Consider the following 26,671-nt stretch of genomic DNA (forward strand, 5'->3'; position numbering starts at 1 on the left):
TGATGTCTATCAATCCCCTGATAAATTTAGGAACATGGGAACTAAAGTCAAAGCCCCATCCCCCACTTGATTTCTGTTAACTCTCTACTTTCTCGTGCCCCAAGTCCCAAATATTCTTTAACCATTGCCTTCATATCTGCCCCAAGCACGTTTCTCCTCCCCGATCGGGCGTTTTGAAATAGAAATCTTTTGAGTCAAACGTGACCCTTAATTTCGCTGGATACACAATCCCAAATTGTACTCTTCGATTAAACAGGACCGTCTTCGCCTTATTGAAAGCTGACCATTGTTTTGTCCGTGCCAGTGTCCTGGTAAATGCTTACCATGAAGCCGTCCCAGTTGATGTTCGAGCTTTCTTGGTTCATTCCAGGACTCGCTCCTGTCTCTGAAAACTATGGAACCGAATCGAGGTTGCTCAATTGGTCGCGGTGTCTGCCTCAAGGCCTGTGTACCCTGCAAGCCCCGCACAGCAAATACCTCATCACTGCTTAGCAATTGGTAAAACCTCACAGCAAAGTATTCGGTCGGCCATGTGCCCTCAACTCCCTCAGGAAGACCCACCAGCCACAGGTTCATGCATCTGGACCTACTTTCTAAATCATCCAGCTTTGTCATGAAGCCCTTGTTTCTGTCTCTGACCATCCCCATTTCAGCCAACAAGGGCGCAAGTGTGTCTTTCTTCGGGGATAAGGCCTCCTCCACATTTTCCTACTTCTCCAGCTGTGCGCTGTTGTTTTGTTCAGCTGCAACCTTACTGGGTCCAAAGCTTCTTCCACCGTGGCTTTAAATGAAGTCTTCAATTCCTGACCATGTTTCTTGAAGTGCTCATCCATTTCTCCACCAAAGTTATTTAACCCTCTGGCTACCACGCCGCCATTATGTCGAGGGTGATAGGCATGGCCGCTTCATCTGCCACCTTTGATGCTTCGTTGTTCAGGCACGAAGTTTGTAATTTCGACATCGCACTCTTTACGGTCAATTTCACTTCCGGGAAAGCCCGCCGTTTTTTAATTCTTCCGATTGGGCAGAGAAGCACAAAGTGCCAGAACCTGTACGGGAGCCACCTCAGTTCATGCCGCTGCACCAGAAGTCCTTTCTGAGTTCACCTTATCCATGAGACCCACCTCCTGTTCTCTCAACCCTATTCTCACTAAATTACTGATCACCCAAATTCTCACCCTGGCCTCCATGTTAGCTCATATTGTTCAGGGTTCTCTCTCTTCAGATGCTGCCCCTCTCTCCTTCAAATCTGCTCTATCACCCCTCTCCTCAGAAAAAGACCTTAATCCCTTTCTGCTTGCAAACCGACCAGCCAACCTCCATTTGCTCTCCAAAGTCCTTGGACATGTTGTCAACACCCAAATAATGGAAGGTGACATGGGGTGAGGGCTCAAATATTAAGCCCAGAAACAGATTCAAACTCCAAGTTACAGTCACTTCCCCAATCACAGAGTCAATCTTTTATTCCTTCTCTCCCGTGTCCCTCTCTCTCCCGTGTCCCTCTCCCTCCCGTGTCCCTCTCCCTCCCGTGTCCCGCTCTCCCCATGTCCCTCTCCTTCCCATTTCCCTCTCTCCCGTGTCCCTCTCTCTCCCGTGTACCTCTTCTTCCCGTGTCCCTCTCCTTCCCGTGTCCCTCTCCTTCCTGTGTCCCTCTCCTTCCCGTGTCCCTCTCCCTCCCGTGTCCCTCTCCCGTGTCCCTCTCTGTGTCCCTCTCCTTCCCGTGTCCCTCTCCTTCCCGTGTCCCTCTCCTTCCCGTGTCCCTCTCTCTCACGTGTCCCTCTCCCTCCCGTGTCCCTCTCCTTCCCGTGTACCTCTTCTTCCCGTGTCCCTCTCCTTCCTGTGTCCCTCTCCTTCCCGTGTCCCTCTCACTCCCGTGTCCCTCTCCTTCCCGTGTCCCTCTCCCTCCCGTGTCCCTCTCCCTCACGTGTCCCTCTCCCTCCCGTGTCCCTCTCCTCCCCGTGTCCCTCTCCTCCCCGTGTCCCTCTCCTTCCTGTGTCCCTCTCCCTCCCGTGTCCCTCTCCCTCCCGTGTCCCTCTCCCTCCCGTGTCCCTCTCCCTCCCGTGTCCCTCTCCTTCCCGTGTCCCTCTCCTTCCCGTGTCCCTCTCACTCCCGTGTCCCTCTCCTTCCTGTGTCCCTCTCCCTCACGTGTCCCTCTCCCTCATGTGTCCCTCTCCCTCCCGTGTCCCTCTCCCTCCCGTGTCCCTCTCCCTCCCGTGTCCCTCTCCTCCCCGTGTCCCTCTCCTTCCCGTGTCCCTCTCTCTCACGTGTCCCTCTCCCTCCCGTGTCCCTCTCCTTCCCGTGTCCCTCTCCTCCCCGTGTCCCTCTCCTTCCCGTGTCCCTCTCTCTCACGTGTCCCTCTCCCTCCCGTGTCCCTCTCCTTCCCGTGTCCCTCTCTCTCCCGTGTCCCTCTCCTTCCCGTGTCCCTCTCTCTCCCGTGTCCCTCTCACTCCCGTGTCCCTCTCCTTCCCGTGTCCCTCTCCTTCCCGTGTCCCTCTCCCTCCCGTGTCCCTCTCCCTCACGTGTCCCTCTCCCTCACGTGTCCCTCTCCCTCCCGTGTCCCTCTCCTTCCCGTGTCCCTCTCCCTCCCGTGTCCCTCTCCCTCCCGTGTCCCTCTCCCTCCCGTGTCCCTCTCCCTCCCGTGTCCCTCTCCCTCCCGTGTCCCTCTCCTTCCCGTGTCCCTCTCCCTCCCGTGGTCCTCTCTCTCCCGTGTCCCTCTCTGTGTCCTTCTCCTTCCCGTGTCCCTCTCTCTCACGTGTCCCTCTCCTTCCCGTGTCCCTCTCTCTCCCGTGTACCTCTCCTTCCCGTGTCCCTCTCCTTCCCGTGTCCCTCTCCTTCCCGTGTCCCTCTCCTTCCCGTGTCCCTCTCTCTCTCCCGTGTCCCTCTCCTTCTCGTGTCCCTCTCCCTCCCGTGTCCCTCTCCTTCCCGTGTCCCTCTCTCTCCCGTGTCCCTCTCCTTCCCGTGTCCCTCTCCTTCCCGTGTCCCTCTCCTTCCCGTGTCCCTCTCCTTCCCGTGTCCCTCTCCTTCCCGTGTCCCTCTCCTTCCCGTGTCCCTCTCCTTCCCGTGTCCCTCTCCTTCCCGTGTCCCTCTCCTTCCCGTGTCCCTCTCACTCCCGTGTCCCTCTCACTCCCGTGTCCCTCTCACTCCCGTGTCCCTCTCACTCCCGTGTCCCTCTCACTCCCGTGTCCCTCTCACTCCCGTGTCCCTCTCCTTCCCGTGTCCCTCTCCCTCCCGTGTCCCTCTCCTCCCCGTGTCCCTCTCCTCCCCGTGTCCCTCTCTCCTGTACACGTGCTGATCCCACCACTGGGCGTCATCACTGCCTTGGATACGGTGGTCTTGCTCTTCTGATCTCCGAGGTTTCACATGCCACACTGATGTTGTTAGTTTGAAAGCCTCCCAGGATGAAGAATGTTATTCCCACACCAGAAATCTCTGTCAAATGTTTACCGGGGGAACTGAGACAGAAGCTGCAATAAGTGAGGTTTTATTCAGATGGGACAATGACAAGTTGAAATTCCAACGAAAGAGAAAATGCTGGAAAATCCCAGCAGGTCTGGCAGCATCTGTAGGGAGAGAAAGGAGCAAACGTTTCGCGTCCAATGACTCTTGTCAAAGCTCTTGTTTAAATCCCCACCTGATCTGCTGATCAAAGTCGCCTCTGTTTCACGGTCAGTTTGCCAAGCTTCAGGAAACTCCTGTCACTCCAGAAATATTTGGATTGGCTGTGAGAGACGACAATCAGAGAGAGTCCACCCACTCTGCCCATTCTCTCCTCTTCCTCTTTCACAGCTGCTTCACATCCTGTAGGGACTGCAAACCAAGTGAGGAGATGGTGAGTGAAGGAGCAGAATTTGTAATAATTACATTGCACAATATCCACACGAATGTTCAGGCAGTCTGACTATCCTGTGGGGATCAGGTGTGGAAATGCTCCTTATGCTGTGTGAGAAGCTGCAGCTGAGAGACCTGGTTACTCGCTGCTTTGTGCTGAGCTGACTGATTGACTGTGTTGGATATTGAGTGTGTTTATTGGAAGCATTTCCCTTCTGATTTACAGCTGAGATTTGTTGATGGGTCATTACTGAATATGAGAAGGTGAGGTGTAATTATCTGGGAGGGGCAGAGACACATTTATTCAAATGTCTTTGTCAAAGATTTTATCTGAAGGCGTCGGCCTTTCCCAAAAGCCTGGGCTTGGATTTGATACCCAGTGCTGTGAGCTGAATTTGGGTTGTGCAGTCTTGAGTGAGGGCAGTGTGGTAAACCACTGTTGTACTTACATTAGAGGATGTACGGCAGAACAGTCCACCTGTAGTCCCTGCCTGCTGGCTCCGCCCAGGAGGCGGGTATAAATATGCGTGTCCTCAAGCTTGCAGCCATTTCGCCAGCTGCTGTGGGAGGCCACACATCTGATACCAATAAAGCCTCAGTTTGGATTCAACTTTTGTCTTTAGTCAAATTGATCGTGCCTCAATTTATTGGTATCAGTTTCGAAGGATGGACCTCCGTATTAAACCGGATCGCCTGCAGCTGGATCCGCACTCAAGCGACGCCATAAAGGACTTCCAGCACTGGCTAGCTTGCTTCGAAGCGTATATCAACGCGGCGCCGACGCCTGTTCCGGAGGCTCAGAAGATCCAGATCTTTTATTCCAGGCTGAGCTCCAAAGTCTTCCCACTAATCCAGGATGCGCCGAACTACGCCAAAGCCATGACTCGACTCAAGGACAGTTACGAGCAGAAGACAGACACGCTCTTCGGCAGGCACGCGCTCGCAACTCGTTCTCAACTACGTGGTGAGTCCATAGAAGACTTCTGGAGGGCCCAAATCCCACTAGTCCGGGACTGACTGCCAGGATGTTACAGATAAGGAACACTCAGACCTCCTTATGCGGGACGCTGTTGTGACGGGAATCGGGTCAGATATCACATGTCAGCGGCTCCTAGAAGGGGCCACGCGTGACCTCGCAGAGACTAAAACGCTAGCGCTCTCCATGACAGTCGGCCTGCGCAACGTCCAGTCCTACGCCCCCAACCGCCCGGCCTACCCCTCCTGCGCTTCATGGACCTCACAGGCAGCTGCCCCAGCGGCTGCCCACCCAATACGCCTGCGCTACACTCCAGCCAGCAAACCCCGGGGGGCCCCGATGCTACTTTTGCGGGCAGCAAAAGCACCCCCGCCAACTCTGCCCGGCCCGCGCTGCCCTTTGTAAAGCCTGCGGGAAGAAGGGCCACTTCGCCGCGGTGTGCCAGGCCCGCTCAGTGGCCGTGACCGCCCCCACCCCTCCCTCCAGTCACGGACCATGTGCGCCGCCATAGAACATAGAACATAGAATGATACAGCGCAGTACCGGCCCTTCGGCCCACGATGTTGCACCGAAACAAAAGCCATCTAACCTACACTATGCCATTATCATCCATATGTTTATCCAATAAACTTTTAAATGCCCTCAATGGCGAGTTCACTACTGTAGCAGGTAGGGCATTCCACGGCCTCACTACTCTTTGCGTAAAGAACCGACCTCTGACCTCTGTCCTATATCTATTACCCCTCAGTTTAAAGCTATGTCCCCTCATGCCAGCCATTTCCATCCGCGGGAGAAGGCTCTCACTGTCCACCCTATCTAACCCCCTGATCATTTTGTATGCCTCTATTAAGTCTCCTCTTAACCTTCTTCTCTCCAACGAAAACAACCTCAAGTCCATCAGCCTTTCCTCATAAGATTTTCCCTCCATACCAGGCATCATCCTGGTAAATCTCCTCTGCACCCGCTCCAAAGCCTCCACGTCCTTCCTATAATGCGGTGACCAGAACTGTACGCAATACTCCAAATGCGGCCGTACCAGAGTTCTGTACAGCTGCAACATGACCTCCTGACTCCGGAACTCAATCCCTCTACCAATAAAGGCCAACACTCCATAGGCCTTCTTCACAACCCTATCAACCTGGTGGCAACTTTCAGGGATCTATGTACATGGACACCTAGATCCCTCTGCTCATCCACACTTCCAAGAACTTTACCATTCGCCAAATATTCCGCATTCCTGTTATTCCTTCCAAAGTGAATCACCTCACAATTCTCTACATTAAACTCCATTTGCCACCTCTCAGCCCAGCTCTGCAGCTTATCTATATCCCTCTGTAACCTGCTACATCCTTCCACACTATCGACAACACCACCGACTTTAGTATCGTCTGCAAATATACTCACCCACCCTTCTGCGCCTTCCTCTAGGTCATTGATAAAAATGACAAACAGCAACGGCCCCAGAACAGATCCTTGTGGTACTCCACTTGTAACTGAACTCCATTCTGAACATTTCCCATCAACCACCACCCTCTGTCTTCTTTCAGCTAGCCAATTTATGATCCACATCTCTAAATCACCCTCAATCCCCAGCCTCCGTATTTTCTGCAATAGCCTACCATGGGGAACCTTATCAAACGCTTTGTTGAAATCCATATACACCACATTAACTGCTCTACCCTCGTCTACTTGTTCAGTCACCTTCTCAAAGAACTTGATAAGGTTTGTGAGGCATGACCTACCCTTCACAAAGCCATGCTGACTATCCCTGATCATATTATTCCTATCTAGATGATTATAAATCTTGTCTCTTATAATCCCCTCCAAGACTTTACCCACTACAGACGTGAGGCTCACCGGTCTATAGTTGCCGGGGTTGTCTCTGCTCCCCTTTTTGAACAAAGGGACCACATTTGCTATCCTCCAGTCCTCTGGCACTATTCCTGTAGCCAATGATGACATAAAAATCAAAGCCAAAGGTCCAGCAATCTCTTCCCTGGCCTCCCAGAGAATCCTAGGATAAATCCCATCAGGACCCGGGGACTTATCTATTTTCAGCCTGTCCAGAATTGCCAACACCTCTTCCCTACGTACCTCAATGCCATCTTCCCCTCCGCGCAACTCGAGCGTTTCATGGGCGCCGCCATCTTGCTCCACCCCCACAACGTGCGTTTCATGAGTGCCGCCATTTTGTAACCCCCAAGGTCTTCGGGCGCCGCCATCTTGTCTACCCCTCAGCACATGGACACCACCAGCGTTCCAGGATCTGAACTCAACGGCCGCCCCATCACCCGACGACCAACCAAGGCTCGTCTCCATGTCACTCGACCAGTCTCGCCCACATAACCTGGCCAATGCATCCACCAGAGTGAAAGTCGACGGCCATGTGACCTCTTCCCTGCTGGACTCCGGAATCACCGAGAGCTTTATACACCCGGATACGGTAAGGCACTGCTCCCTCACGATACACCCCGCCAGTCAAAAAATCTTCCTGGCCTCCGGATCCCACTGCGTTGCGATCCGGGGGTACTGTACGGTCACGCTCACGGTCCAGGGCGTAGATTTCCATGGCTTCTGCCTCTACGTTCTCCCTAACCTCTGCGCTGCACTCATCCTCGGCCTGGACTTCCAGTGCAACCTCCAGAGCCTAACCCTTAAATTCGGCGGACCCTTACCACCCCTTACTGTGTGCAGTCTCGCGACCCTAGAGGTCGACCCACCTTCCCTCTTTGCCAATCTAACTCCAGATTGCAAACCCGTTGCCACCAGGAGCAGACGGTACAGCACCCATGATAAGACCTTCATCAGGTCCAAAGTCCAGCGGTTGCTTCGGGAAGGCATCATTGAGGCCAGCAACAGCCCCAGGAGAGCTCAAATGGTAGTGGTTAAATCTGGGGAGAAACGCCGAATGGTCATGGACTACAGCCAGTCCATCAACAGGTACACGCAGCTCGACGCGTACCCCCTCCCACGCATATCTGACATGGTTAACCAGATTGCACAGTACCGGGTCTTCGCAACGGTGGACCTGAAATCCGCCTACCACCAGCTCACCATCTGTAAATCGGACCGTCCATACACCGCCTTCGAGGCAGACGGCTGTCGATATCACTTCCTTAGGGTCCCCTTTGGCGTCACTAACGGGGTCTCAGTCGTCCAAAGGGAGATGGACCGAATGGTCGACCGGTACGGTTTGAGGGCCACGTTTCCGTACCTAGACAATGTCACCATCTGCGGCCATGATCAGCAGGACCACGACGCGAACCTTGCTAAATTTCTCCACACCGCTACTCTCCTAAACCTCACTTGCAACAAGGAGAAGTGTGTGTTCAGCACAAACCGCTTAGCCATCCTCGACTATGTGGTCCAGAACGGAGTTCTGGGGCCCGATCCCGACCGCATGCGCCCCCTCATGGTGCTCCCCACTGCCCCAAGGCCCTCAAACGTTGCCTAGGGTTCTTTTCATATTACGCGCAGTGGGTCCCAAACTATGCGGACAAGGCCCGCCCACTCATACAGTCCACCCACTTTCCCCTGATGGCTGAGGCCCAACAGGCCTTCGCCCGGATCAGAGCTGATATTGCCAAAGCCGGGATGCATGCAGGAGACGAGACACTGCCCATCCAAGTAGAAAGCGACGCATCAGACGTCGCCCTTGCCGCCACCCTCAATCCGGCAGACAGGCCCGTGGCATTCTTTTCCCGCCCCCTCCATGCCTCTGAAATTCGGCACTCATCCGTCGAAAAAGAGGCCCAGGCTATCGTTGAAGCTGTGCGGCATTGGAGGCATTACCTGGCCGGCAGGAGATTCATTCTCCTCACTGACCACAGCGGGGCAAGATCAAAAATGATAAAATCTTGCGGTGGAGAATCGAGCTCTCCACCTATAATTACGAGCTTCTGTATCGCCCTGGCAAACTCAATGAGCCCCCAGACGCCCTATCCCGAGGTACATGTGCCAGCGCACGGGTAGACCGACTCCGGACCCTGCACAACAGCCTTTGTCACCCAGGGGTCACACAGTTGTATCACTTAATTAAGGCACAAAATTTGCCCTACTCCGTCGAGGAAGTAAGGACAATCACCAGGGACTGCCAGGTCTGTGCGGAGTGCAAGCCGCACTTCTACCGGCCGGACCGCACACGCCTGCTGAAGGCCTCCCACCCCTTTGAACGCCTCAGCGTGGACTTCACCCCCTCCACCGATCGTCACACACATTTCCTCAGTGTGATCGATGAATACACCCGGTTCCCCTTCGCCTGCTCTTGCCCCGACGTGACATCTGCCACCATCATTAAAGCCCTCAGTTCGATCTTCACTCTGTTCAGTTTCCCCGCCTACATCCACAGTGACAGGGGATCCTCATTCATGAGTGATGAGCTGCATCAGTTCCTGCTCAGCAGGGGTATCGCCTCCAGCAGAACAACAAGCTACAACCCCCAGGGAAATGGACAGGTAGAAAGGGAGAATGGGACGGTATGGAGGGCCGTCCAGCTGGCCCTACGGTCATGAAATCTCCCGGCCTCCCGCTGGCAAGAGGTCCTCCCGAATGCACTACATTCCATTCGCTCATTACTCTGCACTGCTACTAACAGTACACCGCATGAACGTCTTTTTGCCTTCCCCAGGAAGTCCACATCCGGGTGTCGCTCCCGACTTGAAATGAAATGGAAATGAAAATCGCTTATTGTCACAAGTAGGCTTCAAATGAAGTAACTGTGAAAAGCCCCTAGTCGCCACATTCCGGCACCTGTTCGGGGAGGCTGGTACGGGAATTGAACCGTGCTGCTGGCCTGCCTTGGTCTGCATTAAAAGCCAATTATTTAGCCCAGTGTGCTAAACCAGCCCCTTGTGACTTGGCTCACAGCTTCGGGAACCGTGCCTCTCCGTAAACATGTGTGACTCCACAAGGCGGACCCATTGGTAGAGAGGGTGCATTTGCTCCACGCAAACCCCCAGTACGCCTACGTGGCATTCCCCGACGGCCGCCAGGACACTGTCTTCCTCAGGGACCTGGCACCAACGGTTCACCGCCCCCGGCGCCACCCTCCCCTCCCCCGTCGCTCACAACACCACCACCCCCAGGACTGTCCGTCCTCCCCCTGCCCACGCCCGTCGATGAAGAGGATTTTGGCACGCTCCCGGAGTCACCTTCGACCAGGTCAGCACCAACATCGCCGTCACCATTTCGTCGCTCTCCAAGGGCCATCACGGCCCGGACCGACTGAACCTCTGACCGGTCCACCGGACGCCAAGAGACATTTGTTTTGCTCTGCAAATATTAAAATCATGATTGTATATAGTTATCCACCACCCCCGCTGGACTCAATTTTAACAGGGGGTGAATGTGGTAAACCACTGTTGTACCTCTCTTAGAGGATGTACGGTAGAACCTGCACTGTTAGACGTTTTAGTTGCTGTGAAATGAAGAGTCTAAAGTTCTTGTTCCTTTTCACCGAACACCATTTATTTAACTTCCACAGCCTCTGCACAAAACTCTTAACACACCATCTGACAGAGGCCACCTGAAGCCCCTTTACATATCAGTGTCAATTAATGGATACTTAACATAAATGAGACAACTAATTGCAATGTCTCTTAACCCAATACTCAACATGCACTACAGGTTCGCCTGTGGCCCCTGCCTGCTGGCTCCGCCCAGGAGACGGTGTATAAATATGCGTGTCCTCCAGTTCGCAGCCATTTCACCAGCTGCTGTGGGAGGCCACACATCTGCTAGCAATAAGCCTCAGTTTGGATTCAACTTTTGTCTTTAGTCAAATTGAACGTACCTCGGGCAGTGTATCTAATTTCCCAGGATGAACCAGAACCCTTCAATCAGCTTCACTGAAGCAATATTTTCCTCAGCTTCCAGCACTTCCTGACCAATTTCTTCAAATAATTTGGGAAAACAAGGGGAGAAATTTCAAAATTGCCATTGAATTAACATTTCTCCTGAGTGTTTTTTATATTCAACACATTGGCCACAGCAGCACGACTCAAGCTCATAGAGAATTGACAGCCCGTTTTATACTTCGCCCAACTGTCTTTTCCATTGTCCTCACGGTGCCTGGGAAGATGGGGTCTGGGTTGAGGAAAGAAAGTAGCCACGTTGTCTTCTGGTCACCATCCAGTGTCCCTGTTGGAAACAGTTGGTGTGACAGTCAAGTGAGGGAAAAGAAAGGACTTCTATCTGATCCCCACACAGGGGAACAGCAGACTGTTGGTGTCACTGCTCCCAATGTGGTCTCCTCGATATCGAAGAGACCAAACGCAGACTGGGTGATCGCTTTGCTGAGCATCTTCGGTCTGTGCGCATTCAGGACCCTGACCTTCCTGTTGCTTGCCATTTTAACAAAGGATCCTGCTCCCATACACTCATGTCTGTTCTTGGCCTGCTGCAATATTCCAGTGAAGCGCAACGCAAACTGGAGGAACAACATCTCATCTTCTGGTTCGGCACGCTACAGCCTTCCGGCCTCAACATCGAATTCAACAACTTCAGATGATCAGCCCCACCTCGACCCATTTGTTTTCATTTCATTTTAACTGTCTTTTACCATTTCTTTCTTAATATACATTTAATTCCCCCCCCAATCTTATCCACCTTTCCTTCACCTTTCTCCTCTTTGCTTCCCCCTTCCCCTCCCCCCCACATCTACAGTTCACCCTCTGATGTTAGTTTCCCTGCTGTTTGACCTTTCACATCTTTTGTCCTCTCTGGGGACTGCCATTAGCACTCTTTCCCTTGGTTTCTGTGGCTATTAGCACCCGGTTTCCCTGGGTTTCTGTGGCTATGACTCATCTTTCATTCTCACTCCACGGTATAAATATTTCCCACTTTCTATGTCTGTTAGCTTTGACAAAGAATCTTCGGACTCGAAATGTTAGCTCTTTTCTCTACCTGCAGATGCTGCCAGACCTGCTGAGATTTTCCAGCATTTTCCCTTTCGTATCTGCTGTTCTTGTCCTTCTAAATGGTAGTGGTCGTGGGTTTGAAAGGTGCTGTCGAAGGAACGTTAGTGAGTTACCGCAGTGCATCTTGTAGATGGTACACACAGCTGCTACTGTTCGTCGGTAGTGGAGGGTTTGAATGTTTGTGCAAGGAGGAACATTCAATCAAATGGGCTGCTTTGTCCTGGACGAAGGCAACTTACCACCTCCTTCTGAATGGCAACTAGGGATGGACAATAAATGCTGGCTTAACCAGCGACACCCACATCTCATAAATAAATAAAAGCTGTTCCACAGTGAGTGCCAGTCTGTTATTCCCTGTGTGTGTTTGGGGGGGGGGGGGGGGGGATCAGATACAAGTCGAGCTACTTGAGTGTAGTTGGAGTTGCACTTATCCAGGGAAATGGAGAGTATTGCATCACACTTCTGACGTGTGCCTTGGAGATGGTGGACAGGCTTTGGGGGGTCAGGAGGTGAGTTACTCACCGTAGGATTCCTAGCCTTTGACCTGCCCTGGTAACCACAGTATTAATATGGCTAGTCCAGTTCGCTAACTGCTAACTGACGAGTCAGTGCCTTCAGCAAAGGAGGAGAGGGAATTGGAGGAAATAATGTTTCCTTTTCCTGTTTTACAGAAGGATTGCACCGTACTACACCAGAGAATACAGAGAGGATAGACTCTGCAGATAGATCCTGACGATCACCCAACTGTGGGAAGACATCCAGTCCCTTCAGAGCATTGCTCAACACAGAGGCGGTTGGGCAATGAAACTATCATCTGGAAATGGGTCAGGTCAGGGGCACTTTGACATCTCATCAGATCTGAAACTGGTCAGTGGTGTGGAACCTGCCATCAAAACTAATCTTTCTGAAGGTCCGGCTGTGGGTGATTGGTCAGGGTGAAGCTGGGAAGAAGTGTGAGTGAGCTCCAAGTGTGGTGAGAGCTCCAATCATTCATCGAGCCTCATGAACCACCGATTCATTCCTGCAGACAAGAGGCTGTTCAGGTCAGGTGTGTGAGGTGGCATTCACAGACTCGTATGATCTTCTGACAAGCTACGTGTATTTGTTGTATAACTGTTAACAGAAGGACAGCTACATGGAAGAGAAACCATTCAAGTGTGAAGTGTGCAACCAAAACTTTGCGAAGTTATCAACGTTTGTGCAACATCACCGCATTCACACTCTGGGGAAACCGCTCACTTGTGAGGTGTGTGACAAATCATTCTCTTGTTCATCTCACTTGCATGTGCACCAACGCATTCACACAGGTGAGAAACCATTTGTATGTCAAGTTTGCAAAAAAGCATTCTCTCAGTCATCGCACCTGTGTGCACATCAACGCATTCACACAGGGGAGAAACCATTTCTATGCAATGTGTGTAACAAATCATTCTCTCATTCAACAAACCTCCAAGTACATCAACGCATTCACAGCAGAGAAAATCTGTTTACATGTGAGGCGTGCAACAAAGCCTTCACACAATTAGCAAACCTCCTGGTGCATCAGACAATTCACACAGGAGAGAAAGAATTCAAGTGTGAGGTCTGCGGTAAAGCTTTTGCGACATCTACAAAACTTCTGAGACATCAGAGCTTCCACACAGGGGAGAAACCCTTCAAGTGTGTGGTTTGTGAAATGGCTTTCACCCAATCATCTGATCTCCTGACGCACCAGAGGATTCACACAGGGGAGAAACCCTTCAAGTGTGAAGTGTGTGGCCGAACATTCACACAATCATCAACGCTCGTGCAACACCGACGTATTCACTCAGGGGAGAAACCGTTCAAGTGTGAGGTGTGCAAAAAATTATTCTCACGCTCATCTCACTTTCGTGTTCACCAACGCATCCACACTGGGGAGAAACCATTCACATGCGAAGTGTGTAAGAAATCATTCTCCCGGTCATCAACGCTTCAGGAACACTATCGCCTTCATACAGGGAAGAAACCTTTCACATGTGAAGTGTGTAATAAGGGATTTGCACAAGCATCAGGCCTATTAAATCATCGGCACATTCACACAGAGGAGCAAGCATTCAAATGAGAGGTGTGGGACTGAGCCTCACACAGTCAGCAACACTCATGCAACACTGACAGATCCACACTGAGGAAAACGATGTTTTAGTGTGAGGTGTGTGACAAAGACTTCACGAGGTTGACATCCTTGAATGGAGAAAACCATTTAATTGTGAGGTAAGTGACTGATCCTTCACACTGTCAGCGAAATCACAAACTATTCACAGATTGGGAGAATCTGTTCAATTGTGAGGGGTGTAAAGGGGGTTTTGCACAATCTTTGGGCCTGATGAATTAGCTACACATTCACATCAGAGGGAAACCATTACAAAGCCTTAACAAACTAAACAAACTAATCAACCTGCCTGAACCATCAAAGGATTCGCATTGGGGTGTGATTCTTCGTGTGAGATTTATGAATAAAATTTTCTTAAAGTCTTCAGACCTCCGAGAACACAGGCAAACTCACTCAGAGGGAGAAACCCCTGAGCTATGATGTTTTTGACAAGGTTGTCATCCATTTCTCTGATCTCCTAAAACACCATTGGATCCACACTGGGATCATTCAGATGTGAGGTGTGTGACAAGACTTTCACACAGTCAGACGAGAGGAGAGAGCAATCGAGAGAAATTTAATGAAAGTAAAAATTGGAGTCATATCTTGATCAATCAACCAGTTTTCAAATGTTCAATTGACCCCCAGTATCACAGATTTTTGTTTGGGGGGGCGGGGAGGGGGTTTCCAGATTTCCAGTCCCCTTTTTGTGAAGAAGTGACATCATCCCTGAACAGCCTTGCTTTAATTTTAATGCTATGTCCCCTTGTTCTGGACTTTCACACCAGAGGAATAATTTCTCCGTAACTACTCTATCAACTTGTTTGATTGTCTTATTCACCTCAATGAAATTACCCATTGATTTTCCATGTGACCACTGGGTCTCTGTAACTATTGGTGGGTTTATATCCTGTGTCAGTAAGGTTTGGTGTCATTTCTGACCATTGGAATTGGGAGGCAGACTAAAGCACAGGGGTGGGATTCTCCGTTGATCGACGGGGGAATCGCGAAACGCCATTGGGCGGAGAATCGGTTCTGACGCCAAAATCCCGGCGGGTGTCGTATTTACGCCGGGTGTCAAGGTGTTCCAAAACATGCGACCAGTAAACACTGTTTGCATATCATTAGCAGGTTCGACTCGGTATTCTCCGGGGTCTCCACGATTCTCCGCCTCCGATGGGCCGAGTTCCCGACGGCGAGGTTCATTTTGTGTGTTTCAAAATCATGCAACAGTTGTGGCTGCTGAGGGAGAGAGGGGATACGGAAAGTGTCCAACGTCGGCATAGTTTGCTGACATGTGCCACTGGGCGGGGGGAGGCTTCTGCCAGGGGTGGGGGAGTAGCAGGGGGGTGGCCAGGAGGTGGGCTGTGGGATTGGGGTGGACAGGCTTGGAGCACCATTGCTACTGACTGCTCACTGTCAACTTAGGGCTACAGGTCATATGGGTGTCCCCCAGGGCACCCCTCTCAGAGTCCTCTGGCTCCAGCCGACCCATCAACGGGATGGGTGCACTCCAATGCAACCAGTGCTATCTTGTTGACTGGGATGAGAATGTGTGGGTATTGTAATGTGTAAATGCGGCTGCAGGTTGTCAGCCTCCCAAGAGTTAATCACGTACCTGGCGAATCCTGCACCATTTCTCATTGGAATCAATTGTGTTCCACGTAGCGCCGGGACCAGCCCCTCCACAGTTGCTGAATCGATCCAGGTTCAGTGCAAGTTTTTCTGTTGTGGAAATCCACGAATCCTGCCCCGGCCGCAACACTTAGTTTCAGGAATGGAGAATCCCGCCCTGGAGATTTAAAAAAAACTTCTGTCTCGTATTCTGAGAGAGTGTCCCCTTGTAAGGGTCCTTGTTGTTTATTCCCTGTCTTTTTCCTTATTTCCCCCTTTCTTTTGCTTTTGCCATTACATTTTTGATCCATGGATGATTTATGGACATGTGTCTTTGAGACAGCCTGCCATTTTAATTCAAGCAGAAGAAAGTACTGGCCTGTGCCTTTCATTCAAAAAGAAAAATCCAGAAGATCTGTGCTGATCTTTATTGTGGACCTGAACCAATGACAGAGATTGGCTGGGCTCAGTTTGATTGATTTGGTGACCAGTGGATGAGCCCAGAAAGCTGGGCTCTTGCCGGTAATAGGTGGTGATTGGATAGTATTCCTCTGGAATGTTTATCAGGGACACGAGGTTCCATTTTAGTTTCACATTTGATTCTGGCAGCAGAGGTAAAAGATCCAGCAAAATCCTCTCCAGAAACTTCTGCTAAGCCTCTTCAAAAAATATCCAGCTAACTCTCTCCATTAAGACTGTGGGTGTTGGATTCCTGAAAACAGGGCTTGAAGGCAGGCCACGAACTAAGAGCAAAGTCTGATAAAACAGGGACACTATCTCTCCAGGAAAAGTGTGAGCAAAGGCTGCAAAACAAGGACTGCGATTCCCAAGCTCACTGTGGAGAAAGCCTGCAAGGAACCATCATTGTGGGCGGCATAGTAGCACAGTGATTAGCACAGTTGCTTCACAGCTCCAGGGTCCCAGGTTCGATTACTGGCTTGGGTCACTGTCTGTGTGGAGTTTGCACTTTCTCCCCATGTCTGTGCGGGTTTCCTCCAGGTGCTCCGGTTTCCTCCCACAGTCCAAAGATGTGCAGGTTAGGTGGATTAGCCACGCTAAATTCCCCTTAGTGCCCAAAAAGGTTAGGTGGCGTTATGGGAATGGGGCGGAGGCGTGGGCTTAAGTGGGGGAGCTCTTTCCAAGGGCCGGTGCAGACTCGATGGGCTGAATGGCCTCCTGCACTCTACATTCTATGCAACAAAAGCTCTTTTCTCTTTCATTTACATTTTCTCCCTTCCTGTGTTTGTCCGTCTTGTGTGTGTGTGTGTAGAGGGTGGGGAGGCAAGTTACAGTAAGAGTTAGGTACTTACTATTTTTGTACCAACTGTATCTTCTGCGTATTTTACCATTAATCTTGTTATAAATAAACAGTAATTGTGTTTCAACTTACAAATCTGGTGACTGTAATTATTGGGCAAAGATTTTGTATCAGAATTATTGGTTAATTCACTTGTGTTGTGACTTCGGGGCATGTTGGGGTGGAATTGACCGTGCATATTTTGGGGGCTCAGATGGGATTTTTGGAACGGTAGCCAATTTATCCCTGGTTTGCATAGAATTTACAGTGCAGCAGGAGGCCATTTGGCCCATCAACTCTGCACCGGTTCTTGGAAAGAGCACCCTTCATAAGCGCCTGCCTCCACCCTATCCCCGTAACCCAGTAACCCCACCTAACCTTTTTGATACTAAGGGGAAATTTATCATGGCCAATCCACCTAACCTGCACATCTTTGGACTGTGGGAGGAAACCGGAGCTCCCGGAGGAAACCCACACAGACACGGGGAGAACGTGCAGACTCCGCACAGGCAGCGACCCAAGCCGGGAATCAAACCTGGGACCCTGGAGCTGTGAAGCCATAATGCTAACCACTATGCTACCATGCTGCCCAATTTATTCAAATTCTTTAAAGGTTTTATCTGAAGACCTCGGCCTTTCCCAAAAGCCTGGGCTTGGATTTCATACTTTTGCCCAGTGCTGTGTGAGAGCTGAATTTGGGATGTGCAGCCTGAGTAAGGGCAGTGTATCTAATTTCCCAGGATAAACCAGAACCCTTCAATCAGCTTCACTGAAGCAATGTTTACCTCGGCTTCCAGCGCTTCCTGACCAGTGTGTTTTCTTCAAATATTTTGGGAAAACAAGGGGAGAAATTTAAAGATCTCTATTTAATTAACATTTCTCCTGAGTGTTTTTTATATCAAACACATTCTCTTAAGGATGCAACTGGTCTTCACCAGCACAACTCGATCTCATAGTGAATTGAAAGCCTGTTTTACATTCTGCCTGACTGTCTTTTCCATTGGCCTCACAGTCCCTGGGAAGATGGGGCTCTGGGCTGAGGAACGAAAGTAGCCACGTTTTCTGCTCCTGGTCATTATGCAGTGTCCCTGCTGGAAATGACAGTCAAGTGAGGAAAAATAAAGGACTTGATAGAGTTTTTCAAAGAGGTCACATGGATGATTGATGCAGGTAGGGCAGTGGATGTTGTCTATATGGACTTCAGTAAGGCCTTTGACAAGGTCCCTCATGGCAGACTGGTACAAAATGTGAAGTCACACGGGATTAGGGGTGAGCTGGCAAGATGGATACAGAACAGGCTAGGTCATGGAAGGCAGAGAGTAGCAATGGAAGGTGCTTTTCTGATTGGAAGGCTGTGACTAGTGGTGTTCCACAGGGATCAGTGCTGGGACCTTTGCTGTTCGTAGTATATATAAATGATTTGGAGGAAAATGTAACTGGTCTGATTAGTAAGTTTGCAGACGACACAAAGGTTGGTGGAATTGCGGATAGCGATGAGGACTGTCGGAGGATACAGCAGGATTTAGATCGTTTGGAGACTTGGGCGGAGAGATGGCAGATGGAGTTTAATCCGGACAAATGTGAGGTAATGCATTTTTGAAGGTCTAATGCAGGTAGGGAATATACAGTGAATGGTAGAACCCTCAAGAGTATTGAAAGTCAAAGAGATCTAGGAGTACAGGTCCACAGGTCATTGAAAGGGGCAACACAGGTGGAGAAGGTAGTCAAGAAGGCATACGGCATGCTTGCCTTCATTGGCCGGGGCATTGATTATAAGAATTGGCAAGTCATGTTGCAGCTGTATAGAATCTTAGTTAGGCCACACTTGGAGTATAGTGTTCAATTCTGGTCGCCACACTACCAGAAGGATGTGGAGGCTTTAGAGAGGGTGCAGAAGAGATTTACCAGAATGTTGCCTGGTATGGAGGGCATTAGCTATGAGGAGCGGTTGAATAAACTCGGTTTGTTCTCACTGGAACGAAGGAGGTTGAGGGGAGACCTGATAGAGGTACACAAAATTATGAGGGGCAGAGACAGAGTGGATAGTCAGAGGCTTTTCCCCAGGGTAGAGGGGTCAATTACTAGGGGGCATAGGTTTAAGGTGAGAGGGGCAAGGTTTAGAGTAGATGTACGAGGCAAGTTTTTTACGCAGAGGGTAGTGGGTGCCTGGAACTCGCTACCGCAGGAGGTGGTGGAAGCAGGGACGATAGTGACATTTAAGGGGCATCTTGACAAATACATGAATAGGATGGGAATAGAGGGATACGGACCCAGGAAGTGTAGAAGATTGTAGTTTAGTCGGGCAGCATGGTCGGCACAGGCTTGGAGTGCCGAAGGGCCTGTTCCTGTGCTGTACATTTCTTTGTTCTTTGACAGAAACACAAGGCCAGATAATAGCAGCATTAAGACTACAAGAAAGGATACAGAATCTCCCAAGACCCCAAATAAATGCACCTACTCCATAGATGGGGTAAGTTTCGCTCCATGGGATAGCCAAGTACCAATTGCAATATCCGATGAATACATAGAACCGATGGAAGATTTTGTACAACATGTTACCCCCTAACTTGAAGAAGAACCGGTACAACGACAAATAAATGTCTCAGACTATAGGGAACCAGATAGAAGTGCCCCTTTAAGAACATTGTGCCCCAGAAGTGAGAAAGTAGTTCAGTCATTTACCCCAGGCCCAGAAGAAGGACAGGGAGGTACGGTACCATATAAAATAGCAGCAGTAATGAAGACAGCAGGCCCAAAGAAAGATGGGGAGAGTAGAATTGAGTATTCATAGAGGCTAAAACAGTTAGCGAAGAAAATGGGGCATCAGGAGAATCCACCAAATTGATTGATTTACATATACGGTGGGAGAAATAGTTACAGGCGAAGTCTCAGATTTAATAAATTAATTAGATTTGGGAAATGAGAGAGCTAAATTAATGAAAGAAATGACAGAGGAGCATATGCAGGGGAACACCTCACAACATATGTCGACCAGATATATGAGGTTAATAAGGAAGAGGGGGCCGATGTAGTCAGATTCCTGAGGGAATTAGAACCCAAGATTCCAGGAGGGAATAGCTTCTCAACAATACTGCTAACAACCCCCAGAAAAGAAATAGGAAGAGAACTGGTCAAATTTGATTTGGCAGGGAAAGCATTTAAAGATAAACAAATAAAAGGGGAACAAAGAAGAGCAGCATCTGCCCAAGAGAATGTTTCAACACAAAATGCTCAGACCAGACCGCCGAACCGACAGATACCCGACAGAAAGGGACAAAATCTAGCCCAACTAGCAATGCCACAACACAGATATAATCTGCGGTCACAAGGACCACCCCCACCACAAAATCTAAATTATTTATCAAGAGAACAATTCCTAGCCCTCAGTCGGGAGGAAAGAGACAGATTCATTGAGGATAGGAGAAGAAGAGCAGCTGGTCAGGGGAGGATTGAGCAAGGTAGATATCAACCACCAGAGTGGTGTTTGGGACGCTCGAGAGGGGGATTCCGAGGAAGAGGCAGAGGAGGCCCCGGTATAAATTGAACGGATTTGGCTTCTCCCCTTAAACAGGCTATCCAAAATCAAACAACAGAAAATGAAAAGGGGGAATTAGAAGTAGAATACGGGGGAGAGAGATTTATAGTGGACACAGGGGCTGAGGTATCAATGACAAGGGAAGGAGCTGGAAATCTCACAGGAAAAGAATACATAGTAGAAGGAGCATTAGAGAATAAGGATATTAGATGAGAAATTAGATTAGGAGAATTACTTGCAGTATCAGGAAATGAGAATCTGATGACAGGAAAACATTTAATAAAAATAGATGCAGGAAAAATAAGGATATTAAAATCAATTGATAACACAGAGGAAATAAGGAAACAAAAATAAAAAATTATTTTAAATGGTGAGGCTTGGAAGAAGATGGAAGAAGTAATAATGGAAGCAAACGTATCGATAGGAAAGAATGACACAGGTTTAATTAGCAAGCGGTTCCAACACACGATTCAAGGAGGACAGCATAGGCCATAAAAACAGTGCCCTTTGACCCGAGGAGCCAAGGGCGAGCTGGAGATAACAATCAAGGAATTAGAGGAGCAGGGGATCATTCAAGAGGTCACATATGCCTCGCCAAATAGTCCATTCAAGTAGCAAGTAAACCAAATGGTACATTTAGCATGGTAACAAATTACAAAGCTCTAAATAAAGTCACAAAAAAGGATAAGAGATATTTGATAAATCCACAAACTACCTTAGAACAAGTAGCGGGAAAAACCTATTTAACTGGTATAGATTTGGCGAATGGATTCTGGAGTGTTCCATTAGACCCAGAAAGCAGGGAGAAAATAGCATTCACCTTCAGCACTAAGCATTACGTGTATTGTAGACTGCCACAGGGATATGTTAATTCTCTGAATCACTTTCAGGCAATAGTCAGGGGACTGATTAAAGACGATTTGGCTTTAGTATATATCGATGATGTATTCATTGGAGATGACGATCAGCAAAAACATGTGGAAAGAGTGGCCAGGATTATTAAGACACTTAGTGAAGCAGGGTTTAAAATAGAACTGAAGAAATGTCAAATTGGGAGAAGCGAAGTCGACTATTTATGTTATTCAGCATCGAAGGAAGGTCGGGAAGCCAGTATTGAAATAAGGGAGAAGATAGCTGTAATTACTGCGCCTGTTTTGAGAAAAGGGGTTCAAAAAATAATGGGAATATTGGGATATTTAAGGCCAGTAGTGAAGGACTTTAGTCCTTATGCTAAACCCATTTATGAAACGTTTAGAGGGGATTTTATTTGGACCAGCGAGGCCCAGGCAGGGTTAGATCAGTTAAAGACAGCAGTTGCAACATCGGGACCATTAGTTGGGAGACAAGAAGAGGATGATTTAAATTAGATCTGTATAAAAATGGATATGGTATGGTGCTTGCTAATCATAGCAATCAGACACCTATCAAACATCTGACAGGAAACTAGTTGAGAGCTGAAAAGAAATTTTCAGACATCGAGAAATGTCTGGCAGCTATAACAAAAAGAATAGCAGAAATAGAAAACTTGTCGGTCAGTAAGAAAATTTATGTCACACCTGAATTTTTGGAATTAGAAGAGCTATCCATGAGACAGATTTGCCAGCAAGGCGCGAATACAGCTCAATGAGAAAGATGGGAAACCATTCTTCGAAACCCTGACTTAATGTTTATTCGTAACATTAAAAAGGGACAGAAACTTAATGAACCAGTTAGAGAAACAGAGTTGGTAAATGCTTGGGTGTTATATACTGATGGTAGTAAAGTCAAGGAGGATGAAGAACAAGCCAGATGGGCATTCATTTTTTTAAAATTCAGGAAAGAAAGTAGTGGAGAAACAGGGAATAATCATTGGGTCAGCGCAGACAGCCGAGATAGAGGGAGTATTGCAAGGGTTAAAGGTGTGTCAGCAGAGAAGGCTGCAGGAAGTAACCGTAGTAACCGACAGCTTTTTCGTGCAGCAAGGATTGGAGAAAGAATTGAAGTTTTGGAAACTAAACGGTTGGACAAATGGTAGAAATAAAATACTGGAACAGAAAGAACTGGGAAGAGATAGACAAAGTTTTAGCAGATATGGAAATCTAGACTATTCATCAAAAAACACACACAAAAGGAACCGGGGAACTGTGAAAGGGGAATCAGGAAGTGGATGAATTAGCCAGACTTAGAACGATAATCTTGGGGACTCTTGGGAACACAGCGGCCGACCTTCAAATGGTAATTAAACAAATACATGAAGCCACAGGGCATGGAGGTCATGTTGTGTCGCAAGGGAGTTGAAAAAGTTAGGAATTAAAATAGCCTATTGGAGACAACACTTAACGGCAGTAAGGAGAAAATAAGAAAGATGTATGGCCTGTGGAGAACAGAGAGGGAATAAAACATATGGGAGCATAAAAACTGAGAACCAATGCAAGAATGGTAATTAGATTATGCAGGATCTCTTTTTCCTAGAAGCAGCAAAGGTCATCTGTATTTTCTAGTCAAAGCTGATAGCTGCACGGGAGAAATTGACCTCAGAGCAACCAGCAAAGCAAATGAAGCCACTACCAAAAAGTTATTGGCAGAAATGATGACCTCAAAAGGTAGACCAGAATCAATCCGGACGGACAATGTGTCGCACTTTAGAAATAATACTGTTATTAACTTTTGTGCTGACAGAGGAATAACAATCAATTGAGCCGTAAAATATGCGCCAGAGAGTAATGTAATGGCTGAGAGGTCTGTAAGAAAAGTAAAGGATTGGATAATAAGGAATCAGAATGATAAAGGCTGGGATAAAGACATTGAGAGTATAGTATTTGATCTTAATAGTAACCTCGAAACCTCTGTCTCCCAGGGAGAAGGGGACCCAAGTGAATCTGGAAATTATCAAGTAGGAGAGGAAGCGTGGGTGAAGCTACCAACTAAAACTGCAGGAAAAAATAATCCGTGAAGTTGTAAAATATAAAGACAAGATCGTTCAGAATCTGAGTAAACATACAGTTGAATTAGAGAAGCATGGTGTCTGGAGCAAAAGAAATTGTATCACAACTAAAACACATGACCCAATTGGTGGGAAGACAGTGAATTAAAACCAGTTAGCAGCATTGACGGGACAGATGATAACGTTTAAATGTCATGTTCGGAACTTAACTTTCATAAAGATCTGGTCATAATAAAAAAATAAAGAAATTGAAGTAAAAGCAGTAGCAATACCCGAAATGTATCAGCGTAGGGTTTCAACCAGATTGGATCACTGAGCGAGCAAAAGAGGTGGAGTTTGAGATTCTTCGAATCTCACTCAGGGGTGCAATGACAGAAGGAGGAGGCTTAACAGGCCTTAATTGTATGATGTACATAAATGACAAGGAAAACAAACCAGTCAAAAACAAAAAAGGAAAACACTGATGGCAAAGGAAATCCAGAAGTCCTGGAGAGGGCACTTCTGGAGTATCCAAACAAAAATAGAAAGTACAAATTAAAGAATAGGGTCCTCTCCACCCCTGACCTGTTCATTTGATTTTTCAGGTGGAAAAAAAAATAGACATACTTGTTTGGACGAAGAAAGAGGACTACACTCCAGAGAAAAATAAGGATCAAGTTTGAAGAAGAAAGGGAAAAAGCTACGACTAGGAGTAGGCTAGATGGGTTAAAATGTGGGGAGGACTTACAAGCAGCCTGGGCTACGTACTAAACTTATCAGATAAATTAAAGATTTTTAGACAGTATTCGGGGAAAACTAATGATACTCAATGGGACCCCGAGAAAGGGCAAGTTAAGATAGGAAATGCGTTACAAAACAAAACCATAAGTAGGAGTAATAGTCGCCGCATTGCTCTGAAAATTGGGAATTTTTAAATTAAGTCAAAACTTATGTTGCAAATGTTACAATAAAATTACTCAACGGAAAGAATGAAAAATGATACAATTGGCTACATATTTGAGAGAATTAAATGACAGTGCCCGGAGGAAAACTTTATGGGTTAGAAACAATTCAAAATATCAAATTATTACTGAGCAGTGAAACCTTTGGTCACACATCTCTGACTGGAGATGTGTCCTGGCCATCAGCTGATGGATGATCTGCGGTCTCCACGGGGCACATACTACGCGGTGGCGTTATTAAGGGTCTCGGCAGACAGCAGCGATGACGAGGGACCCCCACATGCTAAATGACAATAGTTTAAAATGTTTGCAGCATGATGCCATGGCGGGAAATTTGTAACCAATGCAGCAAACAATATTGCATTGGAGAGCTATAATAGTTACTAAGGAAGAAATATCATGTAAATTGTTAGGGACTGTTATGTATGTATGATAATGGGGGTATGTGTGCCGTTCAAGAACTTGATCAGCAATCACCAAGGGTGAGGAATTTTCTAAACTGTGTGAATGTTTTAATAGAGGGGGTAAACATGGGATAAATAAACAAAGTATAATAATGGTAGTTTAGTGTGTTTTCTTGATTTAACTACACGCAACATCATGAATAATATTGATGTTGTTAACACGCCATATTTTGGATGTAATAACTATTGGTCCCAAATGCTGGCTCATAAAGCACTTGGATAGAGCCACAAAGGGATTTGTCGATATTGTACTTTATCTTTTAGTGTTGAAATTGTGATAACTGCTGAAAATATGTAAAGTTGTAACACACAAACTATTTGTGTGGTTAGGTAATGAGCAACGTGTTAAGATAAGACTTTTTTTTTGACTGTGTATTTAACAATAGGGAGAATTTATTTGGAAGAAGAAAAAGTGATGGTTTGATGTGACGAAAGAGGATTCAATAGGGTTGTACCCCGAAAAGTTGAATGTACTAGATGTGCCTACCGATGTCCTAGGGGTGGTTTTGCGACTACTGTTGGCTTATTATGTTGCAAATGTTCTAATGGCAAACACTTCATGTTGTAAGGGAAATGATAATGGAAGAAAGGGATTTGAAGGAAACTTAGCAGAAAGTAAACCAGGGCTGGCAGACGTTCATGGTTCAGAATAATGTTAGACATCAATAAGAGTCAGGAATAGAAGCAGGATCGATTGAACCTTTTAAATTGTTGAAGCAAGGAAATCAGTGGATAGTACATGATATCATAATTTACCATTCCAATGAGAAACGGAAAGCAATTTGGATGACGGAAAAATGGGACACTAGACAGCCAGTGATGGACAAAAGACCTTTTTGGTTACTAATAGACTGAGTTGGGTGCTGTTTCTAAGGGACATGAGGAAGCTTCTACGGTGCTGCTACCCGAAGGAAGTAAAATGCTTTGGAGGTAGTGGAACACACGGATGTAGCCATTGCGTTACCTTCATGAGCAGCTACAGCTATGGTTCACGGTGATTGGACTTGAGGAAAGAACGAAAAATTAGTCTCTCGACACTGGTCTGAGATATGGATGAATTTACAATTGATTTCGGTGCACAATTTAAAATCACAACATGTACATACAAATGACAAAGATCGGGGATATATGTTAGTCAGTACAATTGGATGGGGGGATAATTGACCAAAAGATATAGTTATGTTTCGAATGCCAAGACGGGTGTAAAAGTAAATTTGGGAAAATATGTCATTTGAAACATGGAAGTCTGGCAATACTTGACAGAAGGGTACATGAGAACATGTAGGGGAAAATCCCCCAAAGGGTTAACAGTAGCTGCAAAAGAAGGTTTTGAAATGCAGATAGCCTTTATCAAACAGGCATTAAGAAAACAGCTTGTGACTATTCAAGCTGTAAAACTGATGCATGTCTTTTAAGTCACAGCAGATTGAACTTTTAGTTATATGGAAAAAAGCAATATTTTGCACCTTCTTTGAAGTTAAATATTTCAGTAAACAGCGAACAAAGAATTGCTAGGATCTTCAGTTGAATTGGGTGACAAATGTTTAGGTGTGAAATTCTGCTGACACCAGGTGAATATGGGAAGCTGGAGACAACGTGTCCACGGGAACACACGTTAGCCCCAAATTGGAGTCAGAGTTCTGAGCTAAGGACACTATTTGGTAATAAAGCAACTTTAAAAGTGATAGGAACCAGATATAACATCCCTCTGGGATCAAAGCACTTTTGAACATCACAAGGGAACCAATATAATCAGAGTTCGATGAGCTGAAGTCATGCTCAATATGAATACATAGTCGTGTTAGAAATAATTCAGATGAAAGGTACCTTGTACAATTAAGTGCAAAATAAAGTTACTTTACGATATCATATCAACTTAATAACTGCTAGAAGGGGAATATAACCCCTAAAAAAGGGGACAACCAGCAGAGTCAGCTCTCATAGCTCGGCACATGGGACGGATAGAACACAGAAACCGAGTGGAACAGCGAATCCATCTGAGGAAGATCAAACGTTACAGAAGAGAGATTGTCAAGGTAGACCTGAAGGCCATTTCAACTAACCAG

General features: G+C 47.5%; 1 protein-coding gene across 1 annotated transcript in view; it reads left to right on the forward strand.

Annotated features, from left to right (window-relative positions):
* Nucleotides 1-3,841: 3,841 nt before the first annotated feature.
* Nucleotides 3,842-26,671, forward strand: part of LOC140430248 (uncharacterized) — a 132,688-nt gene continuing 109,858 nt past the window's right edge. Inside the window, exons 1-7 of the mRNA XM_072517675.1 lie at nt 3,842-4,792; nt 7,009-7,247; nt 12,393-13,803; nt 14,213-14,347; nt 19,119-19,212; nt 21,168-21,568; nt 22,729-22,859. Of these exons, the coding sequence (XP_072373776.1) occupies nt 12,857-13,803; nt 14,213-14,347; nt 19,119-19,212; nt 21,168-21,568; nt 22,729-22,859 (1,708 nt within the window). The 5' untranslated portion in view covers nt 3,842-4,792; nt 7,009-7,247; nt 12,393-12,856. The remainder of the gene's footprint in view (nt 4,793-7,008; nt 7,248-12,392; nt 13,804-14,212; nt 14,348-19,118; nt 19,213-21,167; nt 21,569-22,728; nt 22,860-26,671) is intronic.

The sequence above is a fragment of the Scyliorhinus torazame genome, chromosome 10 (assembly GCF_047496885.1).
Source record: "Scyliorhinus torazame isolate Kashiwa2021f chromosome 10, sScyTor2.1, whole genome shotgun sequence".
Taxonomy (NCBI): domain Eukaryota; kingdom Metazoa; phylum Chordata; class Chondrichthyes; order Carcharhiniformes; family Scyliorhinidae; genus Scyliorhinus; species Scyliorhinus torazame.